This window comes from Corylus avellana, chromosome 3 (assembly GCF_965113065.1).
Source record: "Corylus avellana chromosome 3, dhCorAvel1.hap1.2, whole genome shotgun sequence".
In the NCBI taxonomy this organism is placed as follows: Eukaryota; Viridiplantae; Streptophyta; class Magnoliopsida; order Fagales; family Betulaceae; genus Corylus; species Corylus avellana.
The window spans coordinates 27,405,573-27,430,943 of record NC_142492.1 but is presented as its reverse complement, the minus strand read 5'-3'; the positions used below and the strand labels follow the sequence as shown (position 1 = coordinate 27,430,943).

The 25,371-nt window shown below is 34.8% G+C and overlaps 1 protein-coding gene across 1 annotated transcript; it reads left to right on the top strand.

Moving 5' to 3' along the window:
* The first annotated feature begins 11,548 nt into the window (after positions 1–11,548).
* LOC132175180 (Rhodanese/Cell cycle control phosphatase superfamily protein) lies at positions 11,549–24,847 on the top strand. Its single transcript, XM_059587040.2, has 8 exons — positions 11,549–11,872; positions 13,896–13,949; positions 15,793–15,942; positions 16,546–16,708; positions 20,419–20,510; positions 22,161–22,264; positions 23,324–23,599; positions 24,021–24,847. The coding sequence occupies exons 1-8, from the start codon at positions 11,549–11,551 to the stop codon at positions 24,163–24,165; spliced, it is 1,308 nt and encodes a 435-aa protein (XP_059443023.2). The 3' UTR covers positions 24,166–24,847.
* The last annotated feature ends 524 nt before the right edge of the window (positions 24,848–25,371 follow it).

Here is a 25,371-nt window from a genome sequence, read left to right as displayed (position 1 = left end):
GCCTAGATGAATTCTATTTATAACAAATTACAAGATATACATTTGGCTTTGAAATACAAATTTAAAACTTAACAACTTAAGTTAAACTAACAAATAACAAACTAAATCAAAGATAAGTTTGTTGAGTATAGTAGTTTGAATATTAGATAAGATATTATCTAATATTGCATTTGACTTGGTCTTCAGCTTTATCTCTACTTAGTTTATCTTGTGTATTCAAATCTGAGGAGATTATTCTAATAATTTGTATCAGTAATCCGTCTATGGACTTATTCAACTTATTCTCTAAAAGCAGTGTCATATGTAAAATGTGAGAAGCAAAATTTTTTTTTAGTAGCATGTATTTCCTACATGCTTAACCGACGCATGACGTTTTTAGAGACTGGGTTGAGTGAATTCCTACGACCCAGTTTATAGAAAATTTATAAACAATATATTATTTGATTCCATACAAAAAGGCAAAAGCCAAATTAGCGTTTATGGCGCAGAGCAAGTGGGACCATATATTATATGTTGCAATTTGCAAATAACTGGTAAAAGGAATCGATCATGATGGGTCTGATGTATTATTCATGCATGTGGAATGGACACATCCATTAATTAATGGTCTACAATTTACAGGAAATGTCAGAAGTCACCCCTAATTCAAGATTAATTTACAATATCTATGGTACCATACAAATTAATATCAAAACTTAAATGAATTAGTAGGGTGGGTAGGAAGATTGCTTGTGTTTTTAATATTGTAAATTAATTTATTAACTTTGATTAGAGATGCCATAGCCCATAGGGTGACTTTCTTTGTAACCATATAGAATTAGAGGTGAAAATGCGAGCAGTTATTAATCCTCGCTAATTGCTAACCACTTTTGAAGGCAGTTAAAAAAAGCTGCTAACCAAATATATATACATGAAAAAAACGTCATTTTGGTTTTTTCTTTTAATTTTAATTTTTTATTTTTTTAAAAAAGGGTTAGCGATTATTAGGCTTATTAATTGCTAGTTAACCGCCTAGGTGGTTACTGAATTTTACTTACCGCCTTTTCACCCCTATCTAGAATCTCCCCATGTATGGTAAGCTTATCCTTAACCAAAATCAATAGAGTACTGCTACACACACTCTCATTTTCAATATGATGCGGTTTTTAAAATTATTATTATATCAAAATTTAATAATAATTTATTACAAATTTAATAATAATTTTAAAAGTCACGTCAATATTCGTATAGAGATTAAGGAGATGACATGATTACAAGTTGCAGTCAATTTGCAGTGATGTAATTGCAAGATTTAGGCCCACATTTTGTAGTTATTACAAAAAAACCCCAATCCCCAACCTGAGGGAAAAGCAATAGTCCATTTCTTGTTATATTCCCATTTCACATCAATCCCTATTTGAGGGAAGCCCTAGATATGCAAATGGAGAAGAAGACAGATTAATGCTTGGACCGCAGGTTTGGCCCTTCTCCTCTAAATTTGGACCAATTGCCCCCTTTGTCTTCACTCCATCCATCATCAATGGAGGCCACATCCGAGTTGTATACTTTCCTTTGTTGCTTTTCTTGCTAAGAAAAATCCACCCAAAAAGACAAATTACAATTTCCTCAGGCTAAAACCCTTAAAACTGAAGGTGAAATGGTGATGGGTTGTAGAGTACCTCTCTTTTTTTAGGTAAAAAATTTAGAATTAAATTTGAACCGTTCAAAAAATTACACCACATATCGAGTTGGGTCTCATTTGTTAGTCTTTTCTGGGGTTGTTTGGTAAAGGGGTTGGAGTTGGCCTAGACATTATTCATCACCATTTTTTTAAAAAATTAACATCAAAACATTTTAACTTTTTCACTTTTTATATCACATCATTCACTTTTTATTATTATTCAAATAAAAAAATCACTACAAAATAAAACTTTTTCACTTTTTCATACCACTTTTTTACTTTTTTATATAAAATATTCTTACTTTATTTTTTTTTCACATCAATCTACATCAACTACAGTGTCTAGGCCAACTCATTTACCAAACACCACCTCAATCTGGATGTATTGAAGCCCAAGTGATGTGAGCGCATAATAGGCTAGAGTTCTATGTCCAACTACCAAGAAAGAAGTGGGTAAAAAAGTAGTTGTGACCGTTCGTATTTACGTGTCGAATTCAGATTGTATTGAAATATGGGTATAAAATTATATGGTCAACTATAACTCGAGCTATTTAACTCAACCGGTCAGACCACTCAAGCTTAACTTAGTAATTTTGTGTTGGGTTTATGTTGGATTCATGGATCGTGTCAAAAAATTGCTAACCCTAAATATAGTGTGTCATGTTCGGGTTTGAGTTGTGTCGAAGCATTAGTATAAGGGTCTATTTGGAATTATGGTTTCAATAAGTGCGATTTTAAAATTGAAATCGTTACTTTTTAAAATCGCAAAGGTGTTTGGTAAAACATATTAAAAAGTTTTTTTATTTTAATCAAATATTTGTTATGCAAAATTGTGATTTTTGATTAAATTCATGCCTTTTCAAATAAGTACACTCTAACCTGCTTATAGAAATCACTAGTTTTTTTTTCCTACCTATTTTAGATTAAATGCATTTTAAATCGTAATGCCAAATGCCTTACATTTTGTAACATCTTTTAAAAACGTAAATTATTCTTGTAAAATCGCAATCCCGAACGCACCCTAAGACTATAACGGCCAACCATAATTCGACACATTTAATTAAATGAATCAAACTCCTCAATCATAATCTGTTAATTTTATATTATACTCGTATCAAATTCAAGCGCTGTGTCAAAAACTATCAACATTTAAGTAAGTAAAAGAGTCTTGAGATAGTGGCCAATCATGTGGCACCGCTTTAATGGGAGATCTATCAATTTTCCAATTTCATGAAATTGGGACGGAACGAACAAGGGCAGGGAAAAATTAATTTCCAATTTGAGATTTTTTTTTTTTTTTTGGGTGTAAATATTGCCCTTTCATAATATAATAAACAGATTACAACATAACACCAAACCAAGAGGCGAGCGCTTCAACAACAAACCCAATCCTAAAAGATAGTTGTAATGAAAAAAAGTGAAACCGAAATAACCCAACAAGAATAGACACATAAATAGTCCTAAAGAATTATAAACTATCCAGGCCTCTATATCTTAGGCAAAAGTCAATAAATCGGCAGCATAATGCAGCCAATTTTCAATCTGAGTTAAGTGTTCTAAGTTTTGTTTCTTTTTCTGATTATGACGTCACAAATGACGGTGACATCAAATACCCAAAAAGTGGGCACATTTTGATGAAGCCTCGCTTGGAATCACATCCATCTCATGTTCTTCTGGGGGGTACCAAGTAATTTCCGTCTCTGTTTGCATCTAACTCAGAAACTTAAAAAAATCAATAATTTTAAAGGAAATTGCCTCATATCCCCTCTAGTTTTTATATGAAAAATGATTGGTGTCTATAGTTTTCTCATTCATCTTATTTTACAAATTAATCATTAGATTTATAAACTTATGTGATTTTTTCATAAGTCAATGGTGGACCCCACAAATATAATAGTTAATTTATTGAATTCGTAAGAAAATATGAGAGAAATATTGACAAATTATTAACACCAATAATTTATCTTTTTATATTGTGATAGAAACCGACTTGGAGTTTATAATTTGGTGAAAATATATTTTAGTCCTATGAATTATCACCGTTTTTGCACTTACACTTCCAAATTTTAAAAAGTGAGATTAGACCTCTTATATTACCCGTGCTTGTCAAATTAGACACTTTTGTATTTTTTTATAAAATGGTTATATATATATATATATATATTATTTTATTTATTAATAACTTCTAGGGAGAAAAATTGTAAAAAGTGTGTGATAGTTGAAGGGTTAAATTATACTTTTCCCTAACAATTTTAATTGATATAGGAATCAACAAATGGTCTTTCAATTACTTCCAAGAATGGGCTAAATTGGAATTACCCATCCATTTTTGGCCCTGTTATCAAAGAATCCAAAAAGTAGAAGACTCTAGGATGTGTGACGTGTCCTTGTCATTTTGGGCCTGATTTAAGGCCTTTGGGCTGAGTAAAAGGCCTTAGATAAGCCTAGAACCCCTAGAAAGGCCTCCACTTTTTGGACTGCTCAAGTGACCCAATAAGAGACCAAAAGTTGAGCGACATCTTCGAGGATGCCCAACCAAGTGTGACTTGAGTTAAAATTAACTTTCTCTCTCTTGTTTAGAGAGAGAACCTCTGGAAACCCTTAGGGTTTTTTCCTCAGCCGCCTCCTAGTGAGGTCTTTCTCTCCGCCTTGTGCGGGCTTTCCGGGGTGGAGGAAAAGGTTTTTCCTCCACTCCCCTCCCCTTCTTTGTTCCCTCTTTGCTGTATTTTTTGTTTGGATTTCTTGTGTTTTGTTCTTTTTTTCTTGTGTAGATTCGAAGACTGCCGTTGCTCTTCTCTCCCGTCGTCGTTCATCCACTGTCCAGCCCTTTGTGCCGTCCAGTCCCTCGTTTTTGGTCCTCGCCGCTCCGCCCGTTGCCCAGCCTGTCGTTGCCCAGCCTGTCGTTGCCCAGCCTGTCGCCGTCCAGCCTCTCGCCGCCCAGCCTCTCGCCGTTCAGTCCATCCCTGTCGCCGTCCACTGCCTCGAGGAAGTTCCTGGTTGTGGATCTGGTTTTTGGGGGTTTAGATCGGGTTTTTTCAAAATCCGATCTACTCTTCCTCGCCGACCCATCCACCAATCGAGGCCTTCCACCATCTTCCCTGGCCTCCTAGCTTCCCTCTTCCGCCAGCCGATCCTCGATCAGTCCACTGCTTGCCGGTGGCCGATCTGTTCTTCGGCAGGCTACCACCGCCCCTGCCCTTGTTTTTTGGTGTTCTTTGTGCTTGTTTTTGTTGTAATTTTATTTCTGTTTTACTGTAAATTTAGTTTTAGTTTGCTGTTTGTATTGTTTTTTGTGGGTTTTTATCTCCCTGCCATGACTTGGTTTGATTTTGAGGAGGAGATTGATGTTGGTGGTCGTCCTATGCCGGCTCATTTTTGGTTTTCTGCAGTGCCTACTTTTCAACAGCCATTTAACAGTGGTTGTTGGTTTGCCCGCAAAGATCTCTTCACGGAGTTTCTTTGCAATTTGCACCGCCTTGTGCGGTTCTGGAATAGGCCCGGCTTGCTTATGATTCTTTTGGGATCATTGGCAATTACCATTGCCTGCTGTTTGGTCCTTTTGGACTGGATCCAGTACTTGTTCTTGTATTTGCACTGTATTTTACCATTTGGGCTTTGTTGTTGGGGTGGTCTTCCCTCTTATTTTTATTTCTGTATTGTTTTAGTTTATTTTGGGTTTATTGTTGGGGAGCCCACCCCTTTTTCGTTTTCAGGATCTCTCACTTTTTCTTCCGTTCGGATCAAAAGTGGAAAAGATCCTTCCCTGTAGCCCTTTCCTTATTCAATTAGAAAAAAAAAAAAAAAAAAAGTGTGACTTGAGTTAAACTAGGTCCAAGGAGCCTAGTGTTAGGGATAGTGACCTAAAACTCAATTCATTTTGTGTGATATTTTTATTTAATAATAAAATTGTTTTATTTATTTATTTAGTAATTTTTAAGATAATTTAAAACAATGAGCACATCCTATAACACTACAGTCTAAATTAGAGTTAAGAAGTCCTTACTTAAAGGGTGAATCAAGAATAAGGTTTGGCAGAGGGATGAGGAAAATTAGTTTGATTAGACACTTGGGCATGTTTTTGGGCCTGAGTCATCATTGATCACCCCTCGAGGGTGATCAATTAGGCCCAATGTGATTGATCATAGGTGCCCTGAAACTCTAGTGATTGATCACAACCCGATTTTGTGATTGATTATGGTCAGTCAAAATGTGATTCGAATACATTTAAGACTTGCGGAGGTGGAGGTTTGCCCATAAGTTTGTCCTTAGGCTAACCCTAGCGGGCATTTAGTATACTAGGGCTTTCAAAGTATTCAAGAGAAAGAGGTTGAGAAAAAAGAAAAGGGAGCTTTAAGGTGATTGTTGAGAGATGAAAGCCCCACGAGGTGAAAATCCTTGTTCTAGACTTTAAATTGGTAGTGTTTTAGACCTCTCGACGGAGAAGACTCCCAAATTATTAAAGCATAGGTACGAGCTCTTCTGCCTATGCTGTTGCACGGTCCAAACAATGAGATGGATGCTTTTGGTGAATATAATTTTGGTGAGGTGCTAACATGGATTTTTGGAAACTCCTAGAAATGGGACAATGATGGTACACCATAATGAATAATTATCACGTGGTTGTTGTTTGTAATGCCTAGATGAATTCTATTTATAACAAATTACAAGATATACATTTGGCTTTGAAATACAAATTTAAAACTTAACAACTTAAGTTAAACTAACAAATAACAAACTAAATCAAAGATAAGTTTGTTGAGTATAACAGTTTGAATATTAGATAAGATATTATCTAATATTGCATTTGACTTCGTCTTCAGCTTTATCTCCACTTGGTTTATCTTGTGTATTCAAATCTGAGGAGATTATTCCAATAATTTGTGCCACTAATCCGTCTATGGACTTATTCAACTTATTCTCTAAAAGTGTTGCGTAAAATGTGAGAAGCAAATTTTTTTTTAATAGCATGTATTTTTTACATGCTTAACCGACCCATGACGTTTTTAGAGACTGGGTTGAGTGAATTCCTACGACCCAGTTTATAGAAAATTTATAAACAATATATTATTTGATTCCATGCAAAAAGGAAAAGCCAAATTAGCGTTTATGGCGCAGAGCAAGTGGGACCTTATATATTATATGTTGCAAATAACTGGTAAAAGGAATCGATCATGATGGGTCTGATGTATTATTCATGCATGTGCAATGGACACATCCATTAATTAATAGTCTACAATTTACAGGAAATGTCAGAAGTCACCCCTGATTCAAGATTAATTTACAATATCTATGGTACCATACAAATTAATATCAAAACTTAAATGAATTAGTAGGGTGGGTAGGAAGATTGCTTGTGTTTTTAATAATGTAAATTAATTTATTAACTTCGATTAGAGATGCCATAGCCCATAGGGTGACTTTCTTTGTAACTATATAGAATTAGAGGTGAAAATGCGAGCAGTTATTAATCCTCGCTAATTGCTAACCACTTTTGAAGGCAGTTAAAAAAAGCTGCTAACCATATATATACATGAAAAAACGTCATTTTGGTTTTTTCTTTTAATTTTTAATTTTTATTTTAAAAAATAGGGTTAGAGATTATTAGGCTTATTAATTGCTAGTTAACCGCCTAGGTGGTTACTGAATTTTACTTATCGCCTTTTCACCCCTATCTAGAATCTCCCCATGTATGGTAAGCTTATCCTTAACCAAAATCAATAGAGTACTGCTACACACACTCTCATTTTCAATATGATGCGGCTTTTAAAATTATTATTATATCAAAATTTAATAATAATTCATTACAAATTTAATAATAATTTTAAAAGTCACATCAATATTCGTATAGAGATTAAGAAAATGATATGATTACAAGTTGCAGTCAATTTGCAGTGATGTAATTGCAAGATTTAGGCCCACATTTTGTAGTTATTACAAAAAAACCCCAATCCCCAACCTGAGGGAAAAGCAATAGTCCATTTCTTGTTATATTCCAATTTCACATCAATCCCTATTTGAGGGAAGCCCTAGATATGCAAATGGAGAAGAAGACAGATTAATGCTTGGACCGCAGGTTTTCTCCTCTAAATTAGGACCAATTGCCCCCTTTGTCTTCACTCCATCCATCATCAATGGAGGCCACATCCGAGTTGTATACTTTCCTTTGTTGTTTTTCTTGCTAAGAAAATCCACCCAAAAAGACAAATTACAATTTCCTCAGGCTAAAACCCTTAAAACTGAAGGTGAAATGGTGATGGGTTGTAGAGTACCTCTCTTTTTTTTGGTAAAAAATTTAGAATTAAATTTGGACCGTTCAAAAAATTACACCACATATCGAGTTGGGTCTCATTTGTTAGTCTTTTCTGGGATTGTTTGGTAAAGGGGTTTGAGTTGGCCTAGACATTATTCATCACCATTTTTCAAAAAAATTAACATCAAAACATTTTAACTTTTTCACTTTTTATATCACATCATTTACTTTTTATTATTATTTAAATAAAAAAATCACTACAAAACAAAACTTTTTCACTTTTTCATACCACTTTTTCACTTTTTTATATAAAATATTCTTACTTTTTTTTTTTTTTTTTTTTCACATCAATCTACATCAACTACAGTGTCTAGGCCAACCCATTTACCAAACACCACCTCAATCTGGATGTATTGAAGCCCAAGTGATGTGAGCGCATAATAGGCTAGAGTTCTATGTCCAACGACCAAGAGAGAAGTGGGTAAAAAAGTAGTTGTGACCGTTCGTATTTACGTGTTGAATTCAGATCGTATTGAAATATGGGTATAAAATTATATGGTCAACTATAATTCGAGCTATTTATCTCAACTTGTCAGACCACTCAAGCTTAACTTAGTAAATTTGTGTTGGGTTTATGTTGGATTCATGGATCGTGTCAAAAAATTGCTAACCCTAAATATAGTGTTTCATGTTCGGGTTCGAGTTGTGTCGAAGCATTAGTATAAGGGTTTGTTTGGAATTATGGTTTCAATAAGTGCGATTTTAAAATTGAAATCGCTACTTTTTAAAACCGTAAAAGTGTTTGGTGAAACATATTAAAAAGTTTTTTATTTTAATCAAATATTTGTTATGCAAAATTGTGATTTTTGATTAAATTCATGCCTTTTCAAATAAGTACACTCTAGCCTGCTTATAGAAATCACGAGTTTTTTTTTTTCCTACCTATTTTAGATTAAGTGCATTTTAAATCGTAATGCACGTTTTGTGACATCTTTTAAAAACGTAAATTATTCTTGTAAAATCGGAATCCCGAACGCTCCCTAAGATTATAACAGTCAACCATAATTCGACACATTTAATTAAATGAGTCAAACTACTCAATCATAATTTGTTAATTTTATATTATGCTCGTATCAAATTCAAGCGCTGTGTCAAAAACTATCAACATTTAAGTAAGTAAAAGAGTCTTGAGATAGTGGCCAACCATGTGGCACCGCTTTAATAGGAGATCTATCAATTTTCCAATTTCATGAAATTGAGGCGGAACGAACAAGGGCAGGGAAAAATTAATTTCCAATCTGAATTTTTTTTTTTTTTTTTTGTGTAAATATTGCACTTTCATAATATAATAAACAGATTACAACATAACACCAAACCAAGAGGCGAGCGCTTCAACAACAAACCCAATCCTAAAAGATAGTTGTAATGAAAAAAAAGTGACACCGAAATAACCCAATCAGCAATAGACGCATAAATGGTCTTAAAGAATCATAAACTATCCAGGCGTCTATAACTTAGATAAAAGTCAAGAAATCGGCCTCATAATGCAGCCAATTTTCAATCTGAGTTAAGTGTTCTAAGTTTTGTTTCTTTTTCTGATTATGACGTCACAAATGACGGTGACATCAAATACCCAAAAAGTGGGCACATTTTGATGAAGCCTCGCTTGGAATCACATCCATCTCATGTTCTTCTGGGGGGTACCAAGTAATTTCCATCTCTGTTTGCATCTAACTCAGAAACTTAAAAAAATCAATAATTTTAAAGGAAATTGCCTCATATCCCCTCTAGTTTTTATATGAAAAATGATTGGTGTCTATAGTTTTCTCATTCATCTTATTTTACAAATTAATCATTAGATTTATAAACTTATGTGATTTTTTCATAAGTCAATGGTGGACCCTACAAATATAATAGTTAATTTATTGAATTCGTAAGAAAATATGAGAGAAATATTGACAAATTATTAACACCAATAATTTATCTTTTTATATTGTGATAGAAATCGACTTGGAGTTTATAATTTGGCGAAAATATATTTTAGTCCTATGAATTATCACCGTTTTTCCACTTACACTTCCAAATTTTAAAAAGTGAGATTAGACCTCTTATATTACCCGTGCTTGTCAAATTAGACACTTTTGTATTTTTTTATAAAATGGTTATATATATATATATTATTTTATTTATTAATAACTTCTAGGGAGAAAAATTGTAAAAAGTGTGTGATAGTTGAAGGGTTAAATTATACTTTTCCCTAACAATTTTAATTGATATAGGAATCAACAAATGGTCTTTCAATTACTTCCAAGAATGGGCTAAATTGGAATTACCCATCCATTTTTGGCCCTGTTATCAAAGAATCCAAAAAGTAGAAGACTCTAGGATGTGTGACGTGTCCTTGTCATTTTGGGCCTGATTTAAGGCCTTTGGGCTGAGTAAAAGGCCTTAGATAAGCCTAGAACCCCTAGAAAGGCCTCCACTTTTTGGACTGCTCAAGTGACCCAATAAGAGACCAAAAGTTGAGCGACATCTTCGAGGATGCCCAACCAAGTGTGACTTGAGTTAAACTAGGTCCAAGGAGCCTAGTGTTAGGGATAGTGACCTAAAACTCAATTCATTTTGTGTGATATTTTTATTTAATAATAAAATTGTTTTATTTATTTATTTATTTATTTTTTATTTTTAAGATAATTTAAAACAATGAGCACATCCTATAACACTACAGTCTAAATTAGAGTTAAGAAGTCCTTACTTAAAGGGTGAATCAAGAATAAGGTTTGGCAGAGGGATGAGGAAAATTAGCCTGATTAGACACTTGGGCATGTTTTTGGCCCTGAGTCATCATTGATCACCCCTCGAGGGTGATCAATTAGGCCCAATGTGATTGATCATAGGTGCTCTGAAACTCTAGTTATTGATCACAACCCGATTTTGTGATTGATTATGGTCCGTCAAAATGTAATTTGAACTTGCGGAGGTGGAGGTTTGCCCATAAGTTTGTCCTTAGGCTAACCCTAGCAGGCATTTAGTATACTAGGGCTTTCAAAGTACTCAAGAGAAAGAGGGAGAGAAAAAAAAAAGGGAGCTTTAAGGTGATTGTTGAGAGATTAAAGCCCCACGAGGTGAAAATCCTTGTTCTAGACTTGTAATTTGTAGTGTTTTAGACCTCTCGACGAAGAAGACTCCCAAATTATTAAAGCATAGGTACGAGTTCTTCCACCTGTGCTGTTGCACGGTCCAAACAATGAGATGGATGCTTTTGGTGAATGTAATTTTGGTGAGGTGCTAACATGGATTTTTGAAAACTCATGTTCGACGTGACATGCAAATGATGTAGATTAAATTTTGAGGCATAATATACATCATTTTTTCAATTATCTCGTTTTGCAAACCTAATAGATTTATCATTAGATTTGTGGATTTATGTGAGTTTCACTAAAATTCAATAGTAGATTCACTTAATTATTAGACGGAAATGATTAAAAGATAGTTGAGAGAATAATTTTTATCATTTTTCTTAATTTTTTCTGATTAAGATAAATGACGTGGCATACTGTTTTTTTTTTTTTTTTTTTTCAAACGGCTATTTGACATCCATAAGTTGGGGGGTGTTTGGAGTGCTAGAATAAGGGAGGATGAGGTGCTGTTGTGCGGTTATCTCTGCTGCGCTCACCCCTGCAAGCTCACTATCACCTTCTCCTCGAAGCAGAAGCAGAAGCATTGTTGAACTTCCAAACAACTCTCTCTCCCAATCCCAGAGACATTACCAGCTCTTCTCACTTTCTCTTTGCCCCCGAAAGCGATTCCTCAACAACCGCAATTGTGACGTTTCTGCACAATGCGGCCGCGCCGAGGCGGAAGAGCTTTCAGAGGATGATTTCGTCGTCGTTAATTTTTACCGTTTTGTGTTCATCGAAAACCCAGAGGCCGAGGTCTCCAGGCACCTCTCCTTCTTACAGGTTTGCTCCCAAATCCCTCACTTCTTTACAAAATTCTCTTTCGACCTCTAAATCTTTCAATTTTGCTGCTTGTATTTTTCTTCAATTTGCACACTCCTGTACAGCCAGTAGCTTTTGGGTTTTAGTTAATTCAACTAGTTTTTATGTTTTTCAGTTTGGTGCAATGCCTTCATCTCTTTAATCATAAATATTGTCCATGGAGCTACATTCCCGTATCAAATTTACATGTTTCCTGATAAGAAGTAGATTTATGTTCTTTTGAAATTCGAGGAGAAGCAATAACATAATCTAGAAGCTGTACTGGCGCATTTTAATTTCGTTTAGACTGCCTTGATCACCATGAGTTTCAAATTCATAATCTATTTCTTCAACATCATTTGCTTTTGTGGTGTATCCGGAGAGATAGAAATGATCAAAATGTTGAAGACAGTGAGACGATGGTGGTGGAACTGAAGGCAGTGACAGTTATAAATTTTGATTACTTGTCAAAAACAAATATTTTGTGAAGTATTTAGCAGATTTAACAAATTTTCAAAAAGAATCATTTTCAATCCCCAGTCATTTGTTGTGCTGAGACTTGTCCTTTTGCATCAAGCCCTCTCTAATACGATCTTGGCTAATGACAATTTTGTTAGCTGTGGGATCCCACATTTGTACATTATTACATTTGCATAGTCAAGAAAAATACATTTTTGGACTTTGTATCCAGCTTATTGTTTTTTTTAGTAATCCATCTGGGTTGACACCATTGGGAAAGAAACGCCTAACAGCATGAACACTCTATAACTGGTTGTTGAAAATAGCGCATCAGTTTGCACAAAATAATAATAAAACCCAGCGAATAAACAAGAAAATAGTACACATAAATTTACATGGTTTGACAAGTTTGCCTACGTTTATGAAGTAGCAATGATGTGTTTTTCTATTAATTGAGGAAGATGAAGATGATACAAGAGAATGGAAACTTTTGAAGGGCCTAAAAGTATTCCTCAAATCTCATGGTTTACATAGCAATATTTATAGCAATCATATGTATAATAAAATAGGTTTACTAAATAATAATCTGTCATGGGTTAAACAACCATTTCATCCAATTCTATTAGAACTAGGCTTCACCATCAACATAAAAAATCTATGAAAAATGTTATATACACTCTCACTCCCACACTTCCTAAATCACCATTAGATTTTGGATGGATCATTATTGAATTTTGGATTTAATGGTGATTTTCACTTTCGCGTCAGAGAGTGTGAGAGTGGGAGTGTGTGTTGCATTTTTCAAAATTTATAGAGAAAATATAGAGGCAAGTGCCAGTTCCTTATTTTTCTTTAACCATTAATGGATCATTGTTACTCCTAAAGCTTGTACCATTTAAATTGTTTGATTAACCACAATAGGTAAAAAAGAGTTACACACATTAGTTCAACCACAATATAAATAGATAAATAGAGCAAGGTATTGCAGCATTTTGTTTTTGGGTTTCCATGAATAATGTTGTTTATAATAGAAGAGGACATTTCTTTCTTGTACTTTTTAAATATTTTTTTTCCTCGTACTCCTTTTTATAATTTTTTAAAGCAATTCAAACACCAAGGCTAAACAGAGCTTATATGTTTAATGCTGTGCTTGTCTGCCATATTCAATACAATGCAACAGCATGCTAATTGGTTACTTGCTAAAATAAGATAAATAAGAGGAAAGCTATGATCACTGCTTTCTTATGTTTATTTTCTTGGTTACTGTTTCACTTCTCCTAATCCTCATGGAGCTTGGATCCATTCTAGTGTATATTAATTTCAGTCTTAAAAAGGTACATTACATTTCAGTGTTGTTAATGATATACTTACAAAAAAAAAAAAAAATTGATCTGAACTACATCCAAGTGTGAATGGACATCGATTAGTAGTAAAAATTATTGAACAATTGTCTGAAATCTATTCCTTTTTTGGATCTGGTCTAAAATATGCTGTCATGCTGTTTACATCTCTCACATTTTAACCTTTTCTCCATATCTATTATTAGGGTCTTGACATACATGGCCGGGTATATCTGAATGAACAAGGGATAAATGCACAGGTAGGTTTCTCCCTGTCGATCAAATCTAATTTCTCAGATTCTCTTTGTGCTTTCCTGTAAATGTTTCTGCATGTGTTTGTCAGCATGTATACTTGTGTGTGTATGGGTGTCCCTTTTTTTTTAAAAAAAAAAATTTAGGTATTTGCATTTGTCTTTCTGAATTGAATTTCAACAGTGGGTGTCCACCATGAGTGTCTCATGATGTTGCATGACTCATATAAACCCTCTCCCTGCCTTCTTCCTCTCTTTATACGGATAAATTGCCCACTTTAGCACACAAATTATTGCCATATATTCTTCCTTTAATTTTTATGTTCGGTATATAGTTTCCTGCAGTTCTATGCAAGGTGATGTAGTTCCCCAACATGTCTGCTAGACCATAAAGTGTGGGATTTGTACATGGTTGTGTCTGACTTGTTAGAGTCTCCCTAGCCACTCAAAATATCCAAGTCAACATTTATGCTGTGAATGATCAGAAATTTTTTGCTTTATGAGTAAAATAAGTAATGGTTGTGAGATCAGGTTGATATTTCTTTGTTGCATCAATGCCATCGTTACTATGCAAAATATTCCCCCAATTCCCAGGCTCGTATGCTGCTTATGCTAAGAATTTAACTGGAGTTGGAGGTCAATGATGGGCACAAGGAGCTAGGTTTTATGACTTCATGAGCCTGTATATTGTTTGTTTAAATAAATTTAATATGGGGCACTTTTTTAGTAGGTAAATCAATTATGCTGTGATCATAATACAACAGTTTTTACGAATTATATGTGATATACCTCCTGCTCATTGTTGACTGATAAGCATCTTATATTGGTACGAAGTTTCATGGGAGTGATTCTGTGTCTGGGAAATTGGTAAATGCTTTAATAAGTATTTTGGAAATGCAACAAAATGAGCTTAATCTAAAGAATGGTAGCTATGTATGCAATCACTTAAACAAATAAATACAATATATTGATATGAACCCATATGTTCAATACAGAGGGTATTAGACTACGTGGTAAAGCTATAGAATCAAATTAAAGAGAGTATGTTGGAACAAAGCCCAAACCTTCCTGTTATCACCTACTCTGTACTCTCTCTTTCTCTCCTCTTTGACTTTTTCTCTCTTTTCTGTTTTAATTTCTAAACTCTCAAAGCAAGCCTCATTTGACCTTTTCTCTCTTTGCTGTTTTAATTTCTAAACTCTCAAAGCAAGCCCCATTTCTGATCAACTTATAAAATTTCAGTTCAACTCCTGCACATAGAAAACCCATAACTGATAAACTGAGTCAATCCAAAAACTTTTTTAACCCTAAGACACTTGTAATATAAACTTCGGAAAGTCTTGCTTCAATCATATCTTGCGTAATGACCCCGCACATGAAAAGCTTTAAAGCTACCCAAACAGAAAATCACTCTAAAGACAAGGAAGTTGATTCTGATTCCAAGACTGCATCAGTATGCAAAGCTTAAAGACCTTAGATATACATTTACTAAAGCACTCTATTTCAGTGCAGTTGTAACAAGGTGCACATAATTGTATCCCTGCATCTTGAGGTGGTTTTAATGAGTGTTGCTATTTTTTATAGACAGCTTTCTGGAGGGTAGTTTGGTCCTTTACTTCCCCCTTCTCTTTGTGTCTATACATAGATGGTCAAACATGTTGAGTGAAGATGTAAGTGAGATATTTGGTTCATTAATGCATTATGGTATATAGTGAATCACTATATTTAGAAGTTGAACTATGGAGCAGGATTATTTTGAAATATCTTATAGCTTCATAAAGTAATTATTTACCATCTGTTTAGCATCCATTTCTTAATAACCTTCTGATTTGTTTCATCCAACTTCATGCAGTACAGTGGGCCGTCAAAAGATGCTCTTCTGTATGTCAAATGGTTGAGAGAAGATGATAGATTTTCTGATGTTTTGGTTCAGATTTCTCCAGCATATAATGGGCATGCCTTTCCAAAGCTGAAGTTGCGCTATAAGCCTTCGTTAGTGCAGGCAAGCTTATATTTTTGTGCATCTTTTTGTTTTTCTTTTCCCCTGTTTCTCTCTTAAAAACTACTTGCCTTATTCTGCTCATGTTTGGGGTTTTGCAGCCTTGTATTTCTCGCTTAATTTTATTCTTAACATTATACCCTCCCTCCCCTCTCTTATAAGACTTCTTTGCCTGGCTATTTTCCTCCATGACCTTCTATTTTTTTCATTTTTATTTTTTAATTTTCTTTTTATAATTTATATATTATGTTATATACGTGTGTGTGTGTTGTTTTCCTCTCCATTGATAGTTTACTGATTAGTTGGGTGTATGGATTTTGGGGTTGGGAAAGGGGGGGGGGGGGGTGGTGGTGAGGGATGGATGTATTTGGATCTAGTACTGTTCTGAAGGGACAAGACTCTCCTTTTCATTTTGAGTAGTTCAGCATGTTTTTATATTTCACTTTTTTCTCCTAACTAGCTATGCAGGCCAAACTTCATTTTTTTAAATAAATTTGTAAGTTGTGCACACAACAGGTTTTGGGAACAGGACTATGGCCCAATCCTGCTGGGAGTGTGTTTTGCTTTTGATAAGACTGTTACCTGATTACAATTGTATTTCTCCAGCTGGAAGGAGGCATTTCACATCTTCCTTTGCTAGACTCTTCGGTGCGAGCAACACCCCTAGCACCACCAGAATGGAGAAAGAGATTGGAACCAGGAAATGGAATTGGTGCTCCTTCAAATGAGAATATTAATACAAACTACATTCTACTGGATGTGAGAAATGGTAGCTCTTCTCTTTTTCCATGATGCTATTTTCTGGCATTTTCTTAGCCACAATGTGCTCGTAATTCCTTTTTATATTTTCACTTGTCAATCCCTTTCGTTTGCATTTACCTACCAGACTTTGTGAAATGAGCAAGATTGGAAGATGTAGCATGATACCGTTATTGTTTCCTTAAATAACCAAAATTAGTCATAACTATGGAATTATTCCTGCCATCAGAATCAATAGTAAAGCACAACCAGCTATCTGGATGAACATATTGGACACCAGCGAAATAGATCATATTTGCATTGGTACCAAAGTGAAACAGATTCACCAAAGATATTTGGATTTGTAACCCCCACCCCCCCCCCCCCCCCCCCAAAAAAAAAAGAAGAAGAAGAAAACAAAACAAAACTGATATCAAGTGATATTACTTTCATGCTCTAGTGGTACTTCATTAATAAATTTGTCAACCCATTCCAAGCCATGTTTTGCATCAAACTCTATTTTACTCAATGAGTTCTTCCTTCTAACTAATATAATTTTACTAGGCTATGTCAAAAATAATGTTCAGCAAAATTATCAAATGTAAAACATATGGAAGCCACAGTTTTTCAGTAGCACTAGTTTATTGTTGTATTTTGCTTCATTAAGTACATGGTAGGTGTTAAATCACAACTCACTAAAGATTCACAACTCTGTGAATGGTGTTTATTTTGGTTATGTTTCCTTCATTGGATGTTATTTCGTATCTGAATCCACATATTTCTTTGTGCTTGATCATCTAGTTGTTGACTGAGGTTATGAAAGAGCATACACGGCATGTCTGTATAGTTACAAGTATGGTTAATCTTATCAAAGAAATTCAAATTAGTTTCTTAATTTTCCACCTTAGAACTTATAGGAAAAGCCATTCAATGTGTCTAATATTTGGGAATAGCTAGTCCCAAAGTGGCAGGAATAGAAATTCCCCTAGAATGGCTATTCCTTGCTGTTTAGTTCAGCTAAACTAGGAACAGAAATACCCAGCGAATAACACATCACAAAGGTTTTAAGAGGTTTTTGAAAAGTGAGGAAATTTTTAGATTCTCAAGAATCAAAGGTGTGTAAATGTCCCTTACCTCGCGAAGGAAGAATAAAAAATCTGTCAGGAAAGTCTTGTCTTCTTTCTACACTTTGTTATACTCACACAGATTGAGAGGGGAAGGAGAGGACAAACTTTGGTGGGTTCCGACCCGCCCAAGGATGTTTGAGGTTAAATCTTTTTACAAGATCCTTGCTTCTAATGAGGCTACCTCTTTTCCTTGGAAGAGTATTTGGCAGACCAAGGCTCCACCAAGAGTTGCTTTCTTCGCTTGGTCTACGGTTCTTGGGAAAATTCTCACTTCGGACAATCTTAGAAAGCGACATCTTATCGTGGTGAATAGATGCAGCCTATGTAAATCAAATGGGAGACTGTTGATCATATCCACCTTCACTGTAAGGTCGCCAATACTTTATGGAACACTATTTTCAGCCGCTTTGGACTCTCTTGGGTTATGCCTTATAGCATGGCAGACTTGTTTTCTTGTTGGTGGCCGAGTGGTCATTCTCTAAGTGTTGTTGTGTGGAAGATGGTTCCCCTATGCATTATTTGGTACTGGTGGAGGGAAAGAAATGAGAGAAATTTTGAAGACCAAAAAAGGACCTTAGAGGAACTCAAGTCTTTATTCTTGTTCTCTCTTTTTACTTGGACATTAGCCTATTTAGCTCCTTTAGTGATTGGCTATTCTGATTTTCTTGTTTTATTCTCTTCTCTCTCCTAGGCGTTCTCTTCTATACTCCTTGTGTACTAGGGTTGCGTCCCTCTGCACTTTTTGATATATGAAACATTACTTATCAAAAAAAAAAATCTGTAAGGAAAGACTAGGGTTTATGGGCAGGAGTAGAATTTTGGAAATTTGAGATTGATCTGAGATAATCCAAAAGTGCGAGGAGTTTGGGCTTATTCTGTTAAGTGTTAAGACTTCACATGCAGAGCATGAAATTAAAATAAAAGGGAGAAGAATCAATGAAAACATTATTCTCACCAGGGCTTTATGAGTCTCAGATGAATCTATAATTGATTCCAGTCCAAGGGAATTGTTACTATTCCTTCCTTTGAATTGCCTCTTCAAGACTAGTTATATAGAAGCCACACTAATAAAAAGTCCAAAAAATAAAGGAACCCTGTGAAAATCCTACTTTAACTAATAAATCATTTCTGGTATTATATATGATGCAAATTAAGCTCAAACAAGGAAATTTTGATATTTTTCAATTGAAGGGTGCTAGAACATATTCAATTCAACTAAACCCCAGAAAGACTACTCTACTATCTTTTAACACCTGTGTTGGACCCTTCAGTGGATATTCCATTGACTTTGCAAATCCTCAAAACTCTGTCTTCAACAGTGACAATATATTGTAGCAATGGGGCTGGGGAGCCTTAAAGACATCAAAATTAGCCCCTTTTTTTGGATAAGTTAAAAAAAAATTAGCTAGTTCTTTTGCAAATTGGCTTGGATATTTTAGACTTTTGGTCCCCAAGCGCTCATCCAAAAACAAAAGAACTGTTATAATCCAAGTCATGGTAATGGACCCAAACAGCTATCTAAGCTAATAAAGGGAACTGTGATAATCTATGGTGGGGTATTCTAACCTTAGCCATTGACTGGGTTATGATACCATATGAAACAAACCCAAAAGAGAATCCATTCTGAAAGCTCTGTGATTCGGAATAGGATCCTCTCCAGTCCAAAATGGACTGGAGAATATCCTGTTTATGGCTAGGATTTCTAAAATTTCTTTTTAGAAATTCTAAAGCCATAAATAGGACACATATCCACTAACAAAAAATAATAATAAAATATTATTTTAGATTAAAAAAATAATAATAATAATAAAAAATAAAAAATTAGAAAATATTTTAAAAAAACTAAGGGTGGCCGGCCAGCCCATAAGGGGCGGCCGGTCTGGGGTGGCCGAAGCCACCCCATGGCCCAACCGGGGTGGTCCGGCCACCCCCTAGGGCCAAATGAAAAAAAAAAAAAAAAAAAATTAATGGGGTGGCCCTAGGGGGTGGCCGGACCACCCCTGTTGGGCCATGGGGTGGCTTCGGCCACCCCAGACCTTTTAGTTTGGCTGTTGGGGGTGGCCGGACCACCCCCATGGGCCATGGGGTGGCCGAAGCCACCCCAGACCGGGTTGGCCACCCTTAGTTTTTTTAAAATATTTTATTATTTTAATTTTAATTTTTTTTTAAATCTAAAATAATATTTTATTATTATTTTTGGCTAGTAGACAAGTGTCCTATTTATGGCTTTAGGATTTCTACCAATTCATTTTGAACTGGAGAATATCGAGTTTATGGTAGTATAGTTTATGAATTGGAGAGGATCCTATTCCCTGTGATTCATTTGAAAAGCCATTAAGAACATATGTAATGAAAAATTCATTACAGCTATATGGGGGCAAAACTAATGAGTAAAATGGTAGTATAGACATGATGTATATGTGCTAAGGGCACCTTCTTTCATGCATGTCTAAATGTAGTTTTATTTCATAATACCGGCTGATATGACAACCTTAGTCATGCATTCTTGTGTGGTGTGAATCTTGTTATTGTTATTGTAGTTCTCAAAACTATCATAGTATTTAGGTTGATTATTCTCATTGAAGTTTGAGATTTTGTGATTGATTGTAATCAGGTTATGAATGGGATATTGGTCATTTCTCTGGGGCTCGACGTCCTTCTGTAGACTGCTTTAGGAGCACTTCATTTGGTCTATCCTCGACAGAGGTATGGTCAATAAACAAAAAACTTCTCCTTTCTTTTTATCCTATTTGGTGTATCTACTTTTTTCACAAAGAGATCCAATTAGAAGGTACACCTGAATTTTGTAAATGCCAAAAAAAGCAATGCATCAAAAAATTAAACGAATTTGAGTCATTAGTTACAATTATGATATACTCAATTTGGAGATCACCCTTTAAACGTAAGAATATAATGCTCTAAAATGTCTCTTTCTAGGTCATTGTAGCCTTACCGTCTCTTCTTCCCATCCTTTGGATGTCGTTTTTGCCTTCCTTGGGCTTAATTCTTGACTTAAAACTAGTTGCATAGATGCAGTTGGGCAATAGCACTTGTAGAAACCATAGCAAAGAGCAAGTCATGTACCACTTTCCACTCTTCCCTCCTTGGTATATTCTGTATTAGCAATTGAAATTCTGATACTAGTAGAAATCGTACTCAAACCTGCTTTGACGTCGAAAATTGAATTACTGTATAATTCATTAATGAGTATCAGGAGATTGAGGATGATGTTATCTGTAGAATTGAAGTAGGGTGGAGAATGCAGATGATAAGAAGCTCACAAAATAATTATATTGAAGATCAAAATTCTTAAAAAAATATGGTCTAATATTGATGTGGGGCCTAATTGGTATCCTCCTTAGGCCATATTTCCTACTATTATGGTCTTACTTTTATGTTTATTTGAGTTAGGAAGTTGCTGGTTTAGTTCTTTTTAGGGTTTTAGTTTTTGATTCGTTGCTTTATGTTATGGGTTTCTTATATTGATGGGTTCTTTTTAATAAATAGGTTCTATTTTATTAATCGATCCTCTCCCAAATATGAATATTCTGCATATTTTGTTATTTTGTTATTAAACAAAGCTTCGATTTTCGTTAATGATACGTGGAAGGTTAAGAAGCATGGGAAGGTTAAGAAATGGATGTTACTTTCAGTAACGTAAAGAGTAGTCTCCAGTTCGACACGTGTCCTCATGGTTGAGAACTGTATACTGGGTTTTATCTTTTGTCGAGTTGATTATTACTGTAATTGATTAGAATAGCTAGGGTCGTGTGATTTTGACATTGTTAAATCATTAATGGATAAATGAGCTTTTTGCATTTCTTTTATGTCCGTAGAACCCCACTCATTCTCTCTTGATCATTGAAAGCTTTGAGCATTTCTTTCTCCCCATATGCACCAAACTAAGAAGGAAAAAATTGCATTCCAAACAATAATGTTGTCATTCTGCCCGACCCCCCTATACCAACATGCCAAAAGGTCCACAACCTGTTTAGCCATAAGCCACTTTACCCCAAACATTGGAAAAACCATAATGGAAGTTTTAATGTGTGTAGTGCAACTAGCACCGTGCTTGAATAACTGAGCTTCTAGTTTTATTGGTGCACCTACAAGGTTGGCATTCTTAAATTTAGATAAAGTAAAGAATTGCGTGCAAGGTTGATGATATAATTCTTTTAATATGTAGAAGTGGTGCTACACATTGTTTTTCTTACATGAACAATTACATGTTCGATTAGTCTACAAACATATTAATTTTTATTTCGAGCATCACCGTATTGGGTATGTTGTAAAAATTTATTCTTCTGAAATTGGCTATGGATGTACTTCATTTTGCTCTTGTTTCTGATCGTCCAGGATGTTGCTTCAGATCCTTTAGCAAATGTTGACAAAGAAAAGACGGACATATTGATGTATTGTACTGGAGGTATCCGATGTGATGTGTATTCTACAATTCTAAGGTAACTTTCTCTTTCCTTCTCTCTCTCTCTCTCTCTCTCTCTCTGCATTTGACATTATAGGAATAAATAAATTTAATCATTTAATTTAAATTCTAATGTTCTCTCTCATGTGGGTTCCCCCTTAAAAAGTGAGATACAACAAGTAAAATATTTAATTGAAATGAGAGGTGAATGACGGAAACAAAGTTCGAATTTAGAACCTTTGGCTTTGATACCATGTTAAATCACCACTTATCCTAAAACTTAGGCTTATAGGAAAAATGAATTTAATCATTTAATTTATATTCTAACAGACATCAAATTTTCGAGGATCAACTCCTTTTAATTTGGATTAGCGTGACCACACCTTGTGTTTACTGCTCTCTCATAACACTCGGTTGCTTGTGTGGAAGCAGTCGAGCAACTTCGTGAATATTACTGTTGGGTAAAAGTCATCAATCAATTTTAAGAAGTTTGAACCTTTAAGCGATGGATTTTTTTCTAAACCCATTAAACCATAAGGCGTTGTGCCGATTGTTGGTACTGCAATCCTACTATCTAGTGAAGATCCAAGTATATTATGGAAACTACTAGGTTTTTCCATGTGCATTCCATGAACACTGTTTCGTCCTGGCATTAGAAAAAATTTCTAAGTTGGCATGAGTTACGTGATCTACTTTGATGTGTTTGACCTATGGTGGATTACTTGGGAATGTGTTTAGTCTTAGTATTTTCCAGTGCTTTTTCCAAGTTTTTATGCATATATTGATCTAGTCTGACAATCTATAGAACAATTATAAATGGTTTAGCTCCTTTGCATTACTTATATGTTTTTCATCCATCAGATGTACAAAATCCCACTGTGCATTGCATATAGAAGTGGACCCCTCTCATGCATACTGGATGGTGTATTGTATGTGTCTATCAACACATTAAAGACAAATAATTAAAAACGATGGGTAAGAGCCACACGTTGTAGTTACTGTTGCAAGATTATTAGATTCTTTCTTTTTTTACTCAGTTTAAGAGGTTCCTTTTTAAAATAATAATAATAAACAAAAATTAAATTTGATATGGCAGACAAAGGGGCTTTCAAAATTTATACTCCTTGAAGGGTGGTGTTTCCCATTATCTAAAGACTGAAGGTCCTGCAGAATGGGTTGGGAATTTGTTTGTGTTTGATTCGCGTCTTTCTCTCCCACCATCTTCCTACAAGCCTGAAGCCATTGTTAATGCAGCCAGGAGTGAACAAGTTTCTCAGTGTAATACGTTTTCCAGATGCTACGTATGTGGTTCTCAAGTCTCCGAATTAAGGCATAGGAACTGCGCAAATCTCGACTGCAACCTGCTTTTTCTGTAAGCTTCGTTCTCTTTATCCTCCTCACCTAAAGTTCCCAAACTTACATGAACGTAAAAAGCTCCAATGAACCAGGAATACTTTTCTTATGTATAGATTAATTTCTTATGTGACAACAAATACTTTCCTTTCAAATCAAAAGACATGGTAAAGATATTCTGAGTACCCTAATGAATTCACTTTGTTGAGGTATAGGGCCATAATTTTGCCTTGATGTCACTTTGTTTTTCTGTGATCATTTTGGGTGATGACCCTTTTGTAATCTCTTCACTCAGAAGCTGGTCTGATTTGATCTTTTCCATTACTGTGCCCAATGTTTCCATCTTCCTCCCATTATATATCTTTTGTCTTGTATTTTTATTTAATATTACTTTTTTGACAAACAATCCACTTGAATCATGTATACATGTCTCTTTTCAGATGCTGTATAGGCTGTGTGAAGGATTTAAGAGGATGCTGTTGTGTAAATTGCATTACTGCCCCTCGACTAAGACCCGTGCTGCCTGGGCATCAAAGATACGCAAAATGGCACTTATATCGAGATTTGGAATGCAAAGCAAGTTGACGGCTGGATCAGACATTTATGGATTTGGCTTAGGTGTGTACATTTTTCAATAGTTTAGATTTAATTCCAAATTTTTCATGAGAAAGAGAGAGCAAGTGAAATAGATCTAGACGGTTGAAAAAAGTACAACATATATGTTGTAGTTATTTTACAACACCTAAGCCAAATCCGGTGTTTATGTTGGTGAGGTTGGAAGCGGATATTGATTGTACCAACTCAAGTTGCAGCCATTAGTGAAGATTTGATGTTTTTTTTTTAGTAAGAAAAAAAACTGGAAAATGGTGTCTGCAGCTTTTGCATCAACAGAGTATTGGTGAAGGTAAAGTCTAATTCAGATGAGAAATCTAGCATAGCAGTCTCCATTAATGGGTATTAACATCGAGTATAATTGCCTGCCAAAAATAAAGCTACTACACATTTGCAAATGCCAAAACAAAGCAGCTACCATATGATAATTTAGAAAATGCTCAAGGTATTCTAGTTTTTACTATAATTTCCTTATAAACTCATATGGTAATAATCTATATTTAATGAGAATGAGTGATAAGTGATAGTTTACATTTTAGTGGCCAACATGGTGTCACTGAACTAATATGTTAATTTATAACTATGGTAATGTCACGTTGATTGTTACATGACAGTTTATATTTTAGTGACTGACGTAATAAGTGTTATATGGAATAAAACATCAGTTTGTACCCTTAACAACACTATAAAAAAAATTTAAAAAAAAAAAAAAAAATTGTAAGCACAATATATAATGGAATATTCATTTATAAATAATATGGTGATTTAAGGGGTAGATCCACCTCCCCCAATATATATATATATATATATATGTACAACATGCATAGATATACTTGGTTTGTTTCTTTTCTTTAAATTTAACTTTAAAAGTGTACTTTTTTTTTTTGTTTAGCTAGCCACTTTTCAAAACTATGAAGTATCAAACTCTCTCTCTCTCTCTCTCTCTCTCTATATATATATATATATATATATACTTTAACTAAATATTATTTTTACTGAAAACTTTCTTCCCCAAGTAATTACATAAATAAATAATAAAGTACATATGAAAAAATCGCCGGCTCTCTCTTTCTTCTTCTACCCCCCCCCCCCCCCCCCCCCCCTCCCCCCATTGAAGCATAATTCACCCCTTTCAAAGGCTAGATCTAGACCATCCCAAATGGTCTAGAAATCTGGATG